This window comes from Lontra canadensis, unplaced genomic scaffold (genome assembly GCF_010015895.1).
Source record: "Lontra canadensis isolate GAN:19392208 unplaced genomic scaffold, GSC_riverotter_1.0 scaffold3, whole genome shotgun sequence".
Taxonomy (NCBI): domain Eukaryota; kingdom Metazoa; phylum Chordata; class Mammalia; order Carnivora; family Mustelidae; genus Lontra; species Lontra canadensis.
The window spans coordinates 54,536,092-54,552,809 of NW_022630997.1; the positions used below are offsets into that span (position 1 = coordinate 54,536,092).

General features: G+C 39.2%; 1 protein-coding gene across 3 annotated transcripts in view; it reads left to right on the plus strand.

The window, feature by feature from the left end:
- SLC16A9 (solute carrier family 16 member 9) overlaps positions 1-16,718 on the plus strand; it is a 52,583-nt gene that overhangs the window by 24,999 nt on the left and 10,866 nt on the right. The window contains exons 2-3 of one of the 3 annotated variants that reach the window (XM_032842571.1): positions 3,654-3,742; positions 9,212-9,355. The exons of 1 other annotated variant lie outside the window; for it this stretch is intronic. In XM_032842571.1, the coding sequence (XP_032698462.1) occupies positions 3,658-3,742; positions 9,212-9,355 (229 nt within the window). In that variant the 5' untranslated portion in view covers positions 3,654-3,657. The remainder of the gene's footprint in view (positions 1-3,653; positions 3,743-9,211; positions 9,356-16,718) is intronic. One more of the 3 variants, XM_032842563.1, reaches the window with a different exon arrangement.

Sequence of the window (16,718 nt, forward strand, 5' to 3'; positions counted from 1 at the left end):
AGCTCTGTTTTTAATTTTTTGAGGAATCTCAACACTATTTTCCAAAGTGGCTGCACCAACTTGCATTCCCACCAACATTGTAAGCCGGTTTCCCTTTCTCCACATCCCCTCCAACACCTGTTTCCTGTCTTATTAATTTTGGCCATTCTAACTGGTGTAACGTGGTACCTCAATGTGGTTTTGATCAATTTCCCTGATGGCTAATGATGAACATTTTTTCATGTGTCTATTAGCCATTCGTATGTCTTCTTTGGAGAAGTATCTGTCTTCTGTCTGTCTGTATGTCTTCATGTCTTCTGCCCATTTTTTGACATGATTTTCTGTTTTTTGGGTGTTGAGTTTGAGGATTTCTTTATAGATCTTGGGTATCAGCCCTTTGTCTGCGGTAGGACAGAATTTTTTAATGTTCTCCAATTAGTCACCATTTCTATTAGCAAATACTAAGTTAAACAGAAATGCCATTACCTCATCTTCCAGCAAGGGTCAAGGATGATGGAAATGATATATACCTCAGTTAGCACATACTCAGAGAACAAATTTTTTCACAAAGTCTGTCCAGGTAGGAGTTGAGGGTTCAGAGAAGCTGAGAGCTCCTTAGGGATGGATGGGGCCCTGGTTGTCAGAACTCAGGCTGAGACTCAAACTGAGCTGCAGCTCTGCACTTTCTCCAACTTCCCTCTGCTTCAAGGGCACCCTGTTCATTTGTCGGCAGGATCAGCTACATAATTTGCAGGCCCCACTGCAAAATAAAAATGCAAGGCCCCTTGTTAAAAATTAAGAATTTTGAGACAACAGCAGCAGAGGAGTCAATCAAGTTTACTCTCTTCGACCCTCAGACATTCTAATTCAGTCAATCTATGATGGGGCCCACATACATGAATTTTTGTAAGCCTGAACAGTGATTTTCAATTGGGAACTACCATTGGCTTAGACCCTCTTGACTTAGATTTCAATCTTGCCCTTTTTGAGAATTCTCCAATGTATGATTTGCTTTGACTTACTTGTAAATGGAGCTACTGTAGGTTTCTGCTTGGTTGTAGCACTGTTCATGCTATATAAAACATGAAAAATAGTGTCCACTGACTCTGATTCTGGTGAAAAGAAACCCCACAAAAATGGACGTCCTTGCATCTTTTTGATAAAATATAATGTATACATATGTGTATATATATTTACATTCATACATTTTTTGATAAAGATGGGATTTATACACATACATATATGTATGTGTGTGTGTGTATTTGCTTTTAAATTCAGGAATGTATATAAATTACTCAAGCTTGTCTAAAAAGGCAATTTCCTACCTATCAGTGCAGTGGGGTGGGGGGAGGAGGGGTGGTCATGGGCGTCTTCATTTTAACTAGCTCCCCAGATGATTATGATGCAGGCGGGCTATATTATATCTGAGAAACATGAATCATTGCCTTTACCCAGTTTTGTCCAGAGAAAACATAGTAGATGTCATCCTCAGTTCTGTGATCCAATGTCTGAAGCTTTATAACTGAGCAAGGCACAGAAGAGTAAGTACTTTTGCCAAGCAACATCTAAATTCTGTGGTTCTTGTGCTTGTCCTTTACGTTCACTAAGCACCCTTTTGTGTGCTTGGCTCAATACCAGCCACTTCCACTTACTTGATCTTAGTTGATCCTCCCAATAATGCACTGATGTAGGCATTATTGTCCTTAAGATATAGAGCCTAAGATGCCCACACAAAGATGACGCCCAAGACAAAGCACATCCTCTAGGAGGAACAGTGGTCCCCCAGGCTCCAGTTTTGCTAACGTGTCCAACCCATTTCTTCATCTTTAAACTGGGGACAATAAAAGTATTACCTTCTATGATGGTTGTGTAGAATAATGGAGATGGTGCTTGGTATGGCTGAGATGCAGGTGCTCAACAAATATTGGCTATTAGAGGACAAGAATCAGCCACAAATAAAAATTACTTTAACAAGCAATTCAGACCAAACTGTGGAAGCCGCAAAAGAAAGGGACCCTTCAGAATGAGAGACAAAGATATTTCTGGGCTATGGACTGGAGGGAGAACTGGAACTTTGGTAAGATTGTGCCTGAGCATCTCAAATGTAAAGGCCCACCCCTTTTCTCTGGCAAACCTAGACTTGGACAGTAGCTAACAGTAGAATATTCGAACCATGCAAGACGTGCACTTTTACTTCACATTTTTCATCATCTTAATTCTTCATTCCTTCTCTTTGAAACTCGAGCAATTGAGAGGAAAATACTTCTTCCTCTCGTCTGAATTATTTGCTTATCCAGATGATCCTTGCGTTGAATAAAGCTGGGAATTGGGATTATATAGTAAACGAGCTCACCTCCATTACACACATCCGTATCTCCTCCATGCTCAGGATTCCAAAGCTTATCCTCTGTGCTTATCAGGGATTTTAGTTTCAGGGAAGAGAGAGAAAAAAGGCTTACTGATAATTTCAGACTTCGAAAATGCAAAGGCAAAGCAATGTCTGGAGTTTTATAGAGATGGGTTGTTAGGTGGGCCAGATGGGAGGATGGGCTGTGCATGGTGGGCTGTCAGGGAGAAGGCCATCCACACCAAGTCCCTCTATGCAAAGGCCTGCAGCCTGCACTGCAGGTACGCCAGGTAGAGTAAATCCAGCTGCAGAAGGAGGCCTTGCATTGGGAGATGTGATGGTCAGTATCCACCTGGCTAGCCTGTATTCCCCAGTTAGTCAAACACCAGTGTACGTGTTATTGTAAAGGTATTTTACAGATGTGCTTCAAGTTCACCATCAACGGACTTTAAGTAAGGGAGATTATCCTAAATAATTTGGGTGAACTTGACTCAGTACATTTAAAAAGACTTAAGAGCAGAAATGTACTTTCCCAGAAGAAATTACGTCTTCAGGCTGTAGCTTCAGCCGTGCCAGAGAGTGTCAAGCTGCCCTTCCTGGTGGCCTGCCCTATGGGTTTTGTACTTGCCTCGCCGGGTCTCACAATCTCATGAGCCTGTTCCTTGCAATAAATCTCCCAACACACATCTTCTGGTTCTGTTTCTCTGGTTGAAATGTGACTGATACAGGAGGGAAGGAACTTAACTGAACTCAGGGGCTATCGTGGCCCTGCTTTGTTTTCAGATGAGCTCAAACACTTTTCGATTAGACGTCATTCTTCAAATTCAAGAAGGGTGGGGCCGTTTTTCAGACAAGAGTGTTGCTGAAACAGCCGGGAGACCTTTTGTTTTCTATTTTTGTGCTCTAAGCAGATTTAACAGTCTCTCCCCTCCCTTTTCTCCTTAATTTCTCCAAAGGCCTGCAAACTGATCATAAGTCAATAAATCTATGCTCAGCTTAATATAGTGACTCAGCATCGCCAGTTGGCCTTGCTGAATGAGTTGTGAGTGCTGGCAGAGTGGTGTTAGAGGATATCTGGACGATTTTACTCCCAGGCACTGTTACTCCTTCAAGTAGGACTGAATTTCTGCCTCCTACAAGGGTTCTGTTGCATCGGGCAGTTCCCAGGATGCTAGGCACTTCCAGGATTGGTGAGAATAACTCCAGGTTTTGCTTAAGCTTTCTGTGCTCTTTATAGATCAGCAAACCAACCAGCAAGCAAGGCAGCCGTATGCATGATCAAGGATTTGAGTGGGTTTGGCTCCTTAGTGCCTTTCTCTTCCTTTAGGGAGATGAACTTGAAATTCTGGTCTCAGCAGGAACAAGGGGTGAGAACCTACAAGAGTTTGCTGGGCTCCCTGCATTGTGGGTATCGGGGTGAGACTTTCCTGGCTCAGTCATCTGCTCTCTTAGGAAATGCTTGCTCTGCTGGCAGCATACAACCTGGTCACAGCTCAATTTTTTTTTTTTTTTCTCACTGTGCTGTCAGCCTACTTATGGCTTCAGTGCGGTAGGCCTCGCCATCTGACCACTCTTGGGATTCTGAAACTTTTTAGGAGAAATAAGTGCATGGAAGTGATTTGTTTCCCAAAAGGCATGCTTCCTTTCCCAAAGCTATCTTATAATAATGACAAATTGGAAAACCACATTATGTTTCGGTTTTCCTCCATTTAGAATTTTCATCCCTTTGTGGACATAACCACATTTTAGGGCCCAGTTCAAGGCTCAGTTTTTTTGTGTGTGTGGTTTTTTGTTTTTTTTTTTTTTTTTTTTTGGCCCATGGCGCTCTCCCTTTTCTGAAATCCCTAAACACATGATTTGAGCCTTTCTTTTGGTGCCTCTTGTCTGTGACCTTGGATTTTAATTGAACCCTTGTGTGTTTATTTTGTCTTCTGGGTTAGGTCTTAGATTGTGTGTCCTCCTCTCTGTGCTTCTGCCATGATATGAGACTCCAGGGCTGTGCTGTCCAGCACGGCAGCCACCCACCACGTATGGCTACTGAGCACTTGAAAGGTGGCAAGTTCAAATTGAGATGTACTCTAAGTGTAAGAAATTCACACTGGATTTCAAAACCTTACTATAAAACAAAAGAATATCAAATGTCTCATTAATGATATTGCAGTGTTGAAATGATAAGGCTTTAGATGTGTTGAGTGAGATAGAATGTATTACTTAAATTAATTTTACCTCTTTTTATTTTTCTAATGTGCCTACAAGGGAGTTTAGAGTTCCATATGTGACTCACATGTCCGAGTCCTTGTATTTCTATTGTGTAGAGTTGCTCGAGAGGACACTTGGTAAATAGTGAAGGGATGACAGTGAGCAAATACTTAGTTTTTCGTTTAATGAATGCAGACCTAAATATAATGTTACCAACATACTTTAAAATTTTAAGAAATGCATTCTTCCTCCATGCTAATTTGAACAGCCAGCAAAAATGTAGCTCTGTTGTTTCTTCCTAAATTACCCTGAGGGCTGAAGGAAACAATTTCACCACTTACTTGTAGATCGTCCTGACTTCCTTATAATAATTCATTCTTCTCATTTTCTTAATTCACCCGTGATCATAACAAAACACTTTTTCAGTTAGAATTTTCACTTTCACTTCCCTTTTTATTCCCTTCATTGGCTGAAAATTACCTCAATCAGTCTGATTTGCAGATGACTAGTAACAAATTATTTTATGTTTTTGGTTTCATTTTGTACTTACGAGGTTGCAGGGCTCAAAATCCCATCCTTATCTTCCTCACTTTCTTTGCTCCTTACCTCAGTTTGTAGGGTTATTTCCCAACATACAGGTTCTTACTTTTTTTGAGTGAACGTGTCCCCACTGTGCCAAAAATGTTGCTAGGAGAATAGAATATCTTTAAGAGCCCTGAATACCGTACACTCAGAAGGAGAGAGCTGTTCCCCTCTTAGTGCCCCGCACCGCCATCTACCATCCTGAGACCATTCTGTGCTGACTGGCGGCTCCGTCACTTAGCATTTAGCCAAGGACTAAAGAACTTTCAGTTCCCCCAACTTGTCAACATTAATCTCCCAGACGGAATGTAGTAATAGTAATAATGTCTCCCAAACACCAGTATACACACAATTGTAGTTTCGAGAAACATTTTCACTGAAGGCAAAATGAATATGAAGGCATTGATCCTTGGTGTGTATTAGCTTCCCACTATCTTCCCACTATCTTCCATTTTATTCGCAAATGATGTATTCTCACTATTTCCTTATTAAAAGATCCCTTCTTTCTCTTAAATGAAATGGCAGAGATAATAGAAGGCTGTTGCATTTTAAAAACTGACTTTGCTTGTTAAAATTAAAAACTGGCACACAGATGATGAAGCTTCCTTCTTCCTTTTTTTCTAAAATTTTACAACTTTCCATAGATGGAAGCACTGGCTCATATTATGAGTAAACTAACTTTTGTTCCAAAGGCGCCTTCTGTAAAGTACAAGACCTGAAACGTTGTAAGTAATCTCCCCTGAGAGTTGTCCTTCCATTGTATTTATCTCTTGAAACTCGTCCAGCACTGAGGAGTACTCTATGGTTTCTCATCTTGGGAAACTTGCCTGCTATTACTAAGAGCTAAACACGTAAGTGTGTCATGTCTTGCAGATGTGACTTAGTGGTCAATTCCAGTTATACTTTGCCCTGATTGTTATTGATGAAATACGGGGCTACTGTGGTTTAAATCCATATAAACAGAATCTAGAAATACTGTGGTTCTAGGATGAGAATAAAATAATTTGCTCTGAACTTTTAAACACCAAAACAAGCATGGATGTTACATTTTCATCTGCCATAAATTCATAGGACCTCTTAAGCTGTAAGATATTAACAAATGTACCTTGGAGTTTTTACTAATATTTTGATTTTTAGGTGTCACTTGAAATACTTCTCAGTTGGGAAGAATGCTAAGCTGACTTTGGCCTTAGCCCTCTCATTGATTGGCTATGGATTCTTGGTCAAATTGCAGGATCTTTCTGAGTTCCAGTTTTATCATTCTAAAAATGTGGTGTTTGGACTCTATCCAAGGCCTCTTTCAGCTCTAAAATTCTGTTTTAAATCTCTGAGACCAAGATATTTTTCTAAGTAAACAGCAGATGGCAGTATGAAAGTAGAGAAATTTTTAAAAAGAGTTTTCAATTTGCTCTTTTCATCAAAGAAATTCTGCTCATGTCTTCCCTGAGCTTAATTTTTTTTTCAAAGAATCATGTATTTAGACCCAAATGATTTATGAACTTATCACATAACTGATAATAATTATGTACTTTTTAGCATGTAATAGTTACAGTGTAATTGTACATGCTATGAAAATTATTACCCTTCATCGACACCCCTAGTTTCCCATACTTTGCATCTCCTCGTGGAGTTATCATGCATCAAAGAGCATAGATTTACAGTCTTTGAGGATGGAACTTGAAACTTTTCAGGTATGCCAATAATAATAATCTCTGTGTTTTAATTCCTTTGTGTTGTTGAATTTGTTGACACTAACTCTCAGTGTCAACGAGGTTGGTAAACAACACGGAAGGATCATGCTTTTATGATGTCACCCATCCATTTATGAAATTTGACCCTTAAAATCATTTCTATTTTTGAAGTGTCTAAGTATTTCTCATTGGGTATACAGACAGCTCAACTACTGGATAAGTTTGATCTTTCAAGTGGGTTTTCCTTTTAAAACACTGGCACGGAGTATTCTCTTCTGTGTGTCGTATAACTGTATCAGTCTGCCCTTCCGTAGCGGCTTTCACAGAAGGCCTGAAATGTCAGGGGCCAGTTCATGACCAGGGAGAAATTTGGGAGAGCTGTACGTTTTGAGAGCTCTGTGGTATCTCAGTGGTCATATCCTGGTCTTAAGTATGCACTTGAGAGATTCTCTGGTATTGGCAGGAATGTTGGACTTGGGGTGGCTGGATCCTGGCTCTGTCACTTACTAACAATGAAACTCGTTTCTCTGTTTGAGGTTACTAAATGAAAGATATATACAGAAAAGTGTGCATATCATGAGAACAGCTTGGTGAACTTTTCACAAAACAAATTATACCCATGTAATAAGCACTTTCACATCAAGAAACAGAATGTTGGTAGTACCCTGGAAGTGGGGCTGTGCCCCCTTCTGGTTAAACTTCCTACCCATTACCAAAGATAACCATTATCCTGACTTCTAATCGTAGAGTAATTTTGCCTATTTTTGCAAATTATGCAATTATACAAGGTATTCTTTCTTGTGTTGACTGTCTTTCTCTCCACATATGTTTATGAGATACTTCTCTATGTGTAGCTACAGATCATTCGTTCTCATTGCCATATAATAGTCCATTGTATGACCATACCAGAATTCACTTCTGTGTTCTATTGCTGATGAACACCTGGGTTTCTAGGCAACTCCGAATTGTTCTGCTATGAACATTATATACTTTGGTACAGGAATTTCTTTAGAGTATATACAAAGAAGCAGACTTTCTGGGCTATACAATATGCTATATTCAGCTTCAGGAGACAATACCAGCACTTTATAAGAGGTCCCATCGTTTCCTATCCTTGCTAACACTTACTGTTGTCTGTCCTTAGCCATCCTGGTGACTGTATTTTTTAAAAATTGGGAATAATAATTTGTATCTTGAAAGGTTGTTGTCAACTTAATTAAGATGTGCTTTTCTTTGCTTTTAAATCCTGGGATCTCTCTTCTGCCATGGACTTAGACAACCTTTCTGAGGTTCGGTTTCCTTCCATGTAAGTGAGACTAATGGGCTGAATAATCCTTAATGTCCTTTCATTTCTGATAAGCTCAGCTCTGTAGTTGTAGGTGCTTTCTAGGTACACTTCTAGTGGGAGAGAATTTCACTATCACTTAAGTCCCATTACTTACCATGGTTATCCATGTCACCCACTTTTCCATAAGATCCAGGTAATGTCACTGTTACCTGTCACTCAACAGTGTACTTCCTCTCACAAATTCTGGATTGCACATAGACTGTAGGACAGTGGTACTGATGGACTCATACTGGAATATGGGGGGGGGTGCTTCTCCATTTGGCCTCACCTGCCAGAATATTCTCTAGGAAATGAATAACCACCCCCTGCATCCCTCTATAGGGTCATGATTGGTTGTGTTCAGTCAGTCATCAAGCTTGTTTTCCTCATCAGTGTATGATCACCCTTGCGCTGGAAAGGAGCGCTGGGTAGTAAAAATGCATGGAACATACAGGGGGCAAAATCCTCAGCATAATATGATGGATAAGATGCTGGACTCAGGAGTCAGACTGCATGGGTTTTTACGTCTTCTTCTGTTACTATTCTGGTGGCTGCTGCTGTTCTCATCACTGAAGAACTGGCAGTGACTGGGGACGTCCTTGTGTCAGGCCTTGGGATCAGCTTGACATCTGTGCTCTCATTTATCATCATGGTAACCCTATGAGGTGGTGCTGTCATTACAGTCATTACAGTCATCAGATGAGGAAACTGAGGCACAGAGAGATCAGAACAGTTGCCTGAGATCATATTGCCAGCAAATATTAGAACTCGAATTTGAATAAGGTCTGACTCCAGAATGCCCATTTCTTAACTATGTGGAAACTTACTATCTGGAAACTTTAATTTCCTTATCAAAAAATGAGGTAGTATCTACCTTCCTGGGCTGCAGTGAGATTAAAATGAAATGTGATTGTTTATATGAAGTATCTCGCAGAGTGTCTGGCACGTAGTAAACACACGGTAGATGTTTACTTTAGTGTTATTGTATGATGGAAAGAATCATTTTGAATTTATGATGGGATGGATCTTATGATTGTGGGAAGGAGGTTATTGTTAAATAAGTTAAGGTTTCATTTATTATTTTAGGTCCTGTCTGCAGCCTCTGTGTCTCCTCCTTTGGAGCAAGACCTGTGACAATCTTCAGTGGCTTCATGGTAGCTGGAGGCCTGATGTTGAGCAGTTTTGCCCCCAATATCTACTTTCTGTTTTTTTCCTATGGCATTGTTGTAGGTAAGAAACCTAGTCACTATACTTTTTCTAAGGTTCAAGAGTTAAACATCATTTTACCAACGTCAGTTTTATTATTCAGTTAATATGCGGCATGAAAATGATTGAAAATAATTTACTTTCAATGACATGTTACTAAAAATTACTGCCTTAGTAACATGTCTTCCCAGTGAATCAAAATATTTGAAAGCATAAACATGTTTTATCAATGCACATTATGTTCTCTTGCAAGGCTCAAGAAGGTTTTTCATTTCGGCACAGCACAAAAAAGGCAAGGGGCGGGAGCATGAGACTAACAGCACTTCTTACTGACTTAGGGAGTGGTCCCTTTCATATTGGCTGGTTCAGCAGGGCTCTGTTGAGTTGTTTGTGTTCCAAACATCCTGTGCTTCCAGGGCCCATATCGCAAAGTTACCACAGAAGTAAAAAGTAGATTTTAAAACATATTATTATTATTATTATTACTGTTACTGTTATTATTAATAATTTTTTTAAAAGATAAGACAAGAGTGAAGAAAAACTGATTGGTGGGGATAAATGATGATGATCCTGGTTACAGGAGAGGAAAAACAGAGGGCTCGGGGCCTGCGAGGACATTTTTGGGGCAGATGCCTTTGTGATGTATTATACTAATTGTATTCAATGTTCAACCTCATCAGATTATTCCTAGGGGCTGTTGGTAGGGAATTTGGAAAGATGATGCCAACTGCCGAAGTTTTTCTTAGTGTCTGAAAGAACCAAATTTTGTTGACGAGTGATATTCCTCTTTTTCACTTGGAACTGTTTCCTGAATAATACATAATAGAAATAAGAACAGCTAATATGCACGGAATACTTCCTATGTGCCTGGCTCTGTGCTGAATTCTTTCTCTGACCTCAGTTAATCTTCATAAGAACTCACATTACAGAGAGGGAAAGTGAAGCTCAGAGAAGGGAAATTACTAACTGAAGCTATATAACTAGGAGATTTGGGGTTGGATCCACTCAGTTTGACACCAGATACCAATATCTTTCACATTTTTCTAACTATTTTTGGTGCTTTTCCAGTCCTTGAAATCTATTTTAAATTTAACTACATACTCTAATACTGCTGAGACCTGAATTCCATGTTAGTTCTTTGAAAGGATGCAGTACATTTTTGTTATTTTATATTTCCTGTAGTGTTTAATATAGTTTTGGACTGTGGGTACAAATACATTAGTCTCTTGTGTAAAATCTGAGAGTTCCACTGAATAATCATTTTGCTTTATTGTCTAAAGTCATAAAAATAAAAATGTAGGTATTTGTGTTTATGCATGAATATTGGATTATTCTTTTTAGGATAAATCCCTTTTTACATAGAAAATTGAATGATAATGCCATTGATATGATTTGGGCATTTTCCCCAAACTCTGGACTCCACATTTAAATTTTCTTGGGATTTTCCTCCTCCACATGGTTTCAAGGTTAACCAAGGTATATGAAGTTGTTACGGACTTAAAAACTGATGAGCAGTGAGTGATACCATAGCATTTGCATTACCTATAGATAAAAATAAATTTCTAAGAAGAAAAAATCTGTTTGCAATGTCTAAGAATTATATGCATTTGATTGTGTTGGAAGAATATCTAATGATACATAGAAAGAAAAAGACAATATTAGCTAACTCCCATAAATAAATTTCAATTTCTCCAGCAATGGAGGGAGCTTTATCAACCTGTAAAGTTATTTTTGATTTGGCTATGTTGTTGGAACCTTTTGAGAACTAACTGTGCCCCCCACTCCCACCTCTGTGAATCCATGATTTTCAATTAATTAGGTAGGACTTGAGATTTGTCTTGTCTGGTGGTGATGTTATAGGGTTTTCATTTGGCCTTCTCCACTATGGTAACTTATACCCCATTGGCCAAGGAACAATGTAGAGGGTTATACCCATCACCATGAATGGGTGAGCCAATGAAATATCAGGAACTTGGATGGGTCCATGGACACAGTGGATCCATTGTGGGCCAGACCCGGGCCATGATCCTAAGGCCATGTAAATGCTTGAGGCCCCTGGTTAACATTGCCAGCTCATGTTCTGTGTCCAACCATGGTCAAAAGGTATCCCACTTTCACTAGTGTACAATTACCTAAATAAGTGGCCATAGTTAACTTAGGGAAGCATTTACAGTCCCATTACCTACATACTTGTCATAGCATTTACTGTAATGTCTTTCCTCCTGGAATGCTGGTCTCTCTTTCACTTAATGATTCTGGGTCAGAAAACAGGCTCATGTCTGAAGACTCTGATTTGGCAATAGGTTCTGAATCCTTGAAACTAAGAAGCAATTGTCAGCTCTTGGAGAGAGTGCTGGGTTTAGGGTTAGGAGACAGAGATTCTGTGAGCCTGAGCAAGCTAAATGACAAATGACCGTCCCTTCATCTGTGAAGGTGGGCTGGGAAACCTACCTCACACAGGTTTTGTGAGGACTAAATAAAGTCAAGTGAAATATAAATACAAATAAAACAAATAAAAGAATTGGGTTGGATTTCAGTTAATAAAGAGATCGCTTCCACTGGTAATTATTGGGGCCCTGTCAAGTACTCCTAGCCAGCAGATAATTAATACTTAATGCCATGGTCAATGTCTTTGTGTTTCTTTCTTTCCTTTTTTCATCGGTATGCTCATAATCCAGGGCTCATTGAATATTTCTGGGATAAATAAATGAGATAATACTGAATAATACTTCCATTGTATCATCATTTAGAAATTCCAGTTGAAAAGGAAGTGACAGGAAATTATTATGTTCTAAATGCATTTTCCTTTTTGTATTGAATTTCTTAGAAAAAATAAGAAAGATTCACTTTAAAGATTTTATTTATTTGACAGACAGAGATCACAAGTAGGCAGAGAGGAAGGCAGAGAGAGAGGTCTCGAGAAGCAGGCTCCCTGCTGAGCAGAGGCCCGTTTTGGTGATCGATCCCAGGACCCTGGGATCATGATCTGAGACAAAGGCAGAGGCTTTAACCCACTGAGCCACCCAGGTGCCCAGAAAGATTCACTTTAATGATAATATTCATTGAGCACCAGTTCTATGCAGAATTGTATACTAAGCATTTTCATTTGCCTAGGATGAACTAGATGGTCTCTTAAGAGCGAGAGTATGGGGAGGGAAGGAGCCAACACCAAGAGGCAGTCTCTGGGCTCCAATCATGTGGGTTAAACTTATCTTATTCACTTGCCAGCTGTGTGACTCCAGACAAGTTACTTAACTTCTATTTTCTTATTTTTTTTTTAAGATTTTATTTATTTGACACAGAGAGAGAGAGATCACAAGTAGCAGAGAGGCAGGTGGGGGGGGGGAAGCAGGCCCCTGCTGAGCAGAGAGCCCGATGTGGGGCTCAATCCCAGGACCCTGAGATCATGACCTGCGCTGAAGGCAGAAGCTTACCCCAGGATCCCCCTATTTTCTTATTTTTAAAACAATGTAATAATGACATCCACCTTCAGGTTTTGTGAATTGAGGATGTAATTCAAAAAATATTAGTTAGCATAACCGTTATTATTAGTTTTGTGATCTTGGAAAATTATTTAATCTCTCTGAGCTTTTCTTTTTATTTTTATTGAATGACTTCATGAAGCTATTGTGCCTTTTCATGAGATAATGTATATAGAGAAGCACGAGGAGGTGTTTCATACATCCCTTCCCTTAAATTCCTTTCTGAACACTTAGTTCAAGACCACAGCAGCAGTTTTTTGCTACTGAGGAAGCTTTTTGAATCAGCAATATTTGTATGACAGATTTAAGAAGACAGAAAAAGAAATTAAAGCTTTTTAGTATGTTTAATTATAATACACAATATCAAAAAAGATACTAAAGTGTGTTAATGGGCATAATTCTGTTTTACCACTTAACTGATGTTTTTAAAAGTATCATCTTGTTCAGCTTTTCTTCTTTTTTTTTTTTTTTAAGATTTTATTTATTTATTTGACAGAGAGAGACAGTGAGAGAGGAAATACAAGCAGTGAAGCAGACTCTTTGCTGAGCAGGGAGCCTGATGCAGGGCTCGATCCCAGGACCCTGGGATCAGGACCTGAACCAAAGGCAGATGCTTAACAAGTGAGTCACCCAGGTGCCCCCAGTTTTTAATAGCTACCATGGAATGACCATTTCCTCTTTTTCAAGTGACTGCAAGCCACACTGCCAAACCTGGGAATTCAGGCTTCTATTTTCTCAATTACTTTATTAAATCAGGAAAAATGAAGTCGGGTGCAGGGTGGGGGTTGGAGGGTGGGAAATATGTGCTGAATGAGTTGTTCAAGTGTCTCCCCAATAATTTCTTTTAGCTTTTCTGAGTTGTTCAAGTGTCTCCCCAGTAATTTATTTTGGCTTTTCTGAAAAGCACAACTCAAAATCAATGTCTTCTGTCTCTTTTTTTCAGAGTATATTGTTATTTAGCTACCTGGGTAGCGTTTTCTTACTATTCCTTCTCAGTTTTTGGAAAAATTCAATTTTCTCCTCCTGTGTGTTCATGGTAATACCTGTGTATGTCCTGAATCTGCTCAGGTTATTGAGATTGAGGAGGGAAAAGACCACGTTTGCTCAGTTATGGCAAATGTAATGAAGGTCATTTCCTGAGGTTCATTTTAGCCATTAGAGTTTTAATAAGTCATTTTGTTTTGTTTTGTTTTTAATGGTTATATCATTAATGATAGTTCTTTTTTGTCTCATGGATGCTTAGTTGTAATAAGGAACTATGATTTTTAATTCGTTTGAGGTTGTTATTGATATAATGCCATAATACTCAGTGAAAAGTGAAAACATATTATCAATACAATGGTTGTTTTTTAGTACTTATTATATTCCAGGCACAGATACTAAATATTTTACATTTTTTATGTCTCCTAACCTTTACAGCTATCTTGTGGAGATTGTTTTAAAAATAAAGACACTAAGAATTAGAGATTAAGGAAACTCTCAAGTCCTCCAGTCTCCCAGCCAGCAAAGTTAGAGCTGGGATTTGAATCCAAGCCTGCCTGATTGCCAAGCCTCTGCTCATAACTAGTCAATGTCATGTTAAGGGTACTCATGCTAAGCTACAAAAATCAGAGCCAGTTTATTAAAAATGCTAGCCAACCGCTTGCACTTTTAAGCTCTCCATGCAGATGTTTAAAGCTAGTATCATAAAAGTACCTGCATTGGGGGCACCTGGATGGTTCAGTGGGTTAAGCCTGTGCCTTCGGCTCAGGTCATGATCTCGGGGTCCTGGGATCGAGCCCCGCATAGGACTCTCTGCTTGGCGGGGAGCCTGCTTCCTCTGCCCACCTCGCCTGCTACTCTGCCTACTTGGGATCTCTCTCTCTGTCAAATAAATAAATAAAATACTTTTTAAAAAAGGGGCTGCACTTGGATATGCTAAATTTATTTATCTTTTTTGGTGCTTTAAGTTACCTTCCCACAGTTTCATTTCTAGAAGTAGATTTTTCTGGAACACTATATGCAATTGCCTGTCCTAACCTTTGGTCAGGATAATAAATCGTCTTGGCTCAGCTATTCCAAGAGGTGGTTCAAATACTTGCTTTAAAACATACAGAAGGGGAATTCTCCCCAAATAAGTGAGAGAAAAGTCCCTACACTACAGTGACCACTATCCTGGTTTGCCCAAGACTATTGGGTTTTTCAGGATATGAGACTTCTAGTAGCCAAACAGGGAATGTCCTGGGCACTGGCCTTTCCCCCGGCCGCACACACTGTCAGATTCTGTGGCTTCACCCATGTTATTTCTTAAGACTGCCATGTTAAATACACTGTTACTAAAATGTTTCCATCTTATTAAAGTAATACTGCAGGGAAAAGTTTTCATATATAAATGTAGTGGTTTGATAGATATCCACTCAGTTACATGCAAAAATATGTGTATAATGGCAGGATATTTAAAACAAATTCATGGACATTTTCCAAAATACATATATGATTTCAGATGTTCTATTGCCTGTCTTCCTAACATAGATCAGACTTCCACTTTGCATGCTTTCATTCACATATTAGTTCTTTAGAGATGCTTGCTTTACTTACTCTAAATTTGAAGCGTTTTATAATATCAGAGTGTTTTACTTCAGTTGTATTTTCTCCTCGTAGCTCTCTTATTAGTTTAATTGATGTAGGTGTTTTGTTTGTTTGTTTGTTTTAGTTTATATGTAAGGATTGAGGAAAATGAGAAAATGAGGAAATTTAGTGTGATTTGCCCAAAGCATCATCATCCTTTAATGCATAGAAGTAGCAAATTAGTTGTATCTTTTTTCAAACCATGTAATTCTAATTCTGTCTTTCTAATGAGGCTATCCTAATGAACTAATTAATGTAAAAGAAAAAAATCTTTAATATTTTTTAAGCTAAGATTTAGTTTTTGGCTAAAATAAAAAGTAAAAAAAAAAATCAGCATCATTGAAATGGGGAACAGATATAGAGAAATTATTTAAAAAATACATATGGTGCGCCTGGGTGGCTCAGTGGGTTAAGCTTCTGCCTTCGGCTCAGGTCATGGTCCCAGGGTCCTGGGGTCGAGCCCCACATCAGGCTCTCTGCTCAGTGGGGAGCCTGCTTCTCCCTCTCTCTGCCTGCCTTTCTGCCTACTTGTGAACTCTATCAAATAAATAAATAAAATCTTAAAAAAAATAAAATAAAAAATACATATAATACACACGTACATCCATATAGAGTGATTGTGTTTGTTATATGTATAGAGACACAGACAGGAAGAGAAAAATTTGAGAACTCAAATGAGATTTATGGGAAAAGGTAGTAGACTAACTTCTATGGGGAGTTCATTCAACAGATTTTATTTAATTTATATATATATATATTTTTAAGATTTATTTATTTATTTGACAGAGAGAGAGAGATCACAAGTAGGCAAGCAGAGAGAGAGGGGGAAGCAGACTCCCCACTGAGCAGAGAGCCCGATGTGGGGCTCGATCACAGGACACTGAGATCATGACCTGAGCTGAAGGCAGAGGCTTAACCCACTGAGCCACCCAGATGCCCCCATCCATCAGATTTTAGAAATACTCTGTGCCGGCCTTGGACCTGGAACCAAGATACTTTGATGAATAAGACACAGCCTACCATCAGATAGCCCATTGTCTAGTTGGGGGGATAAACTTGTAGTTTTGCCACTTGTGGATGAAACCAATATTCCATGCCTGTGTCATACGTACCTATAGGGGAGGGGGTGCTGAAGCAGGCTTCATGCAGGAGTTTATGTGTGATCTGGGTGTGGAAAGACAAGTAGGATGCGGTCAGGTGGGCATGGGTTTCGAAGGGGAGTGAGGGGGGTGGAAGGAGGAAGCTACAGGAGTGCAAATGCTCAGAGGTGTGGTATAGGGTGGATAAGAGTGTTCTTA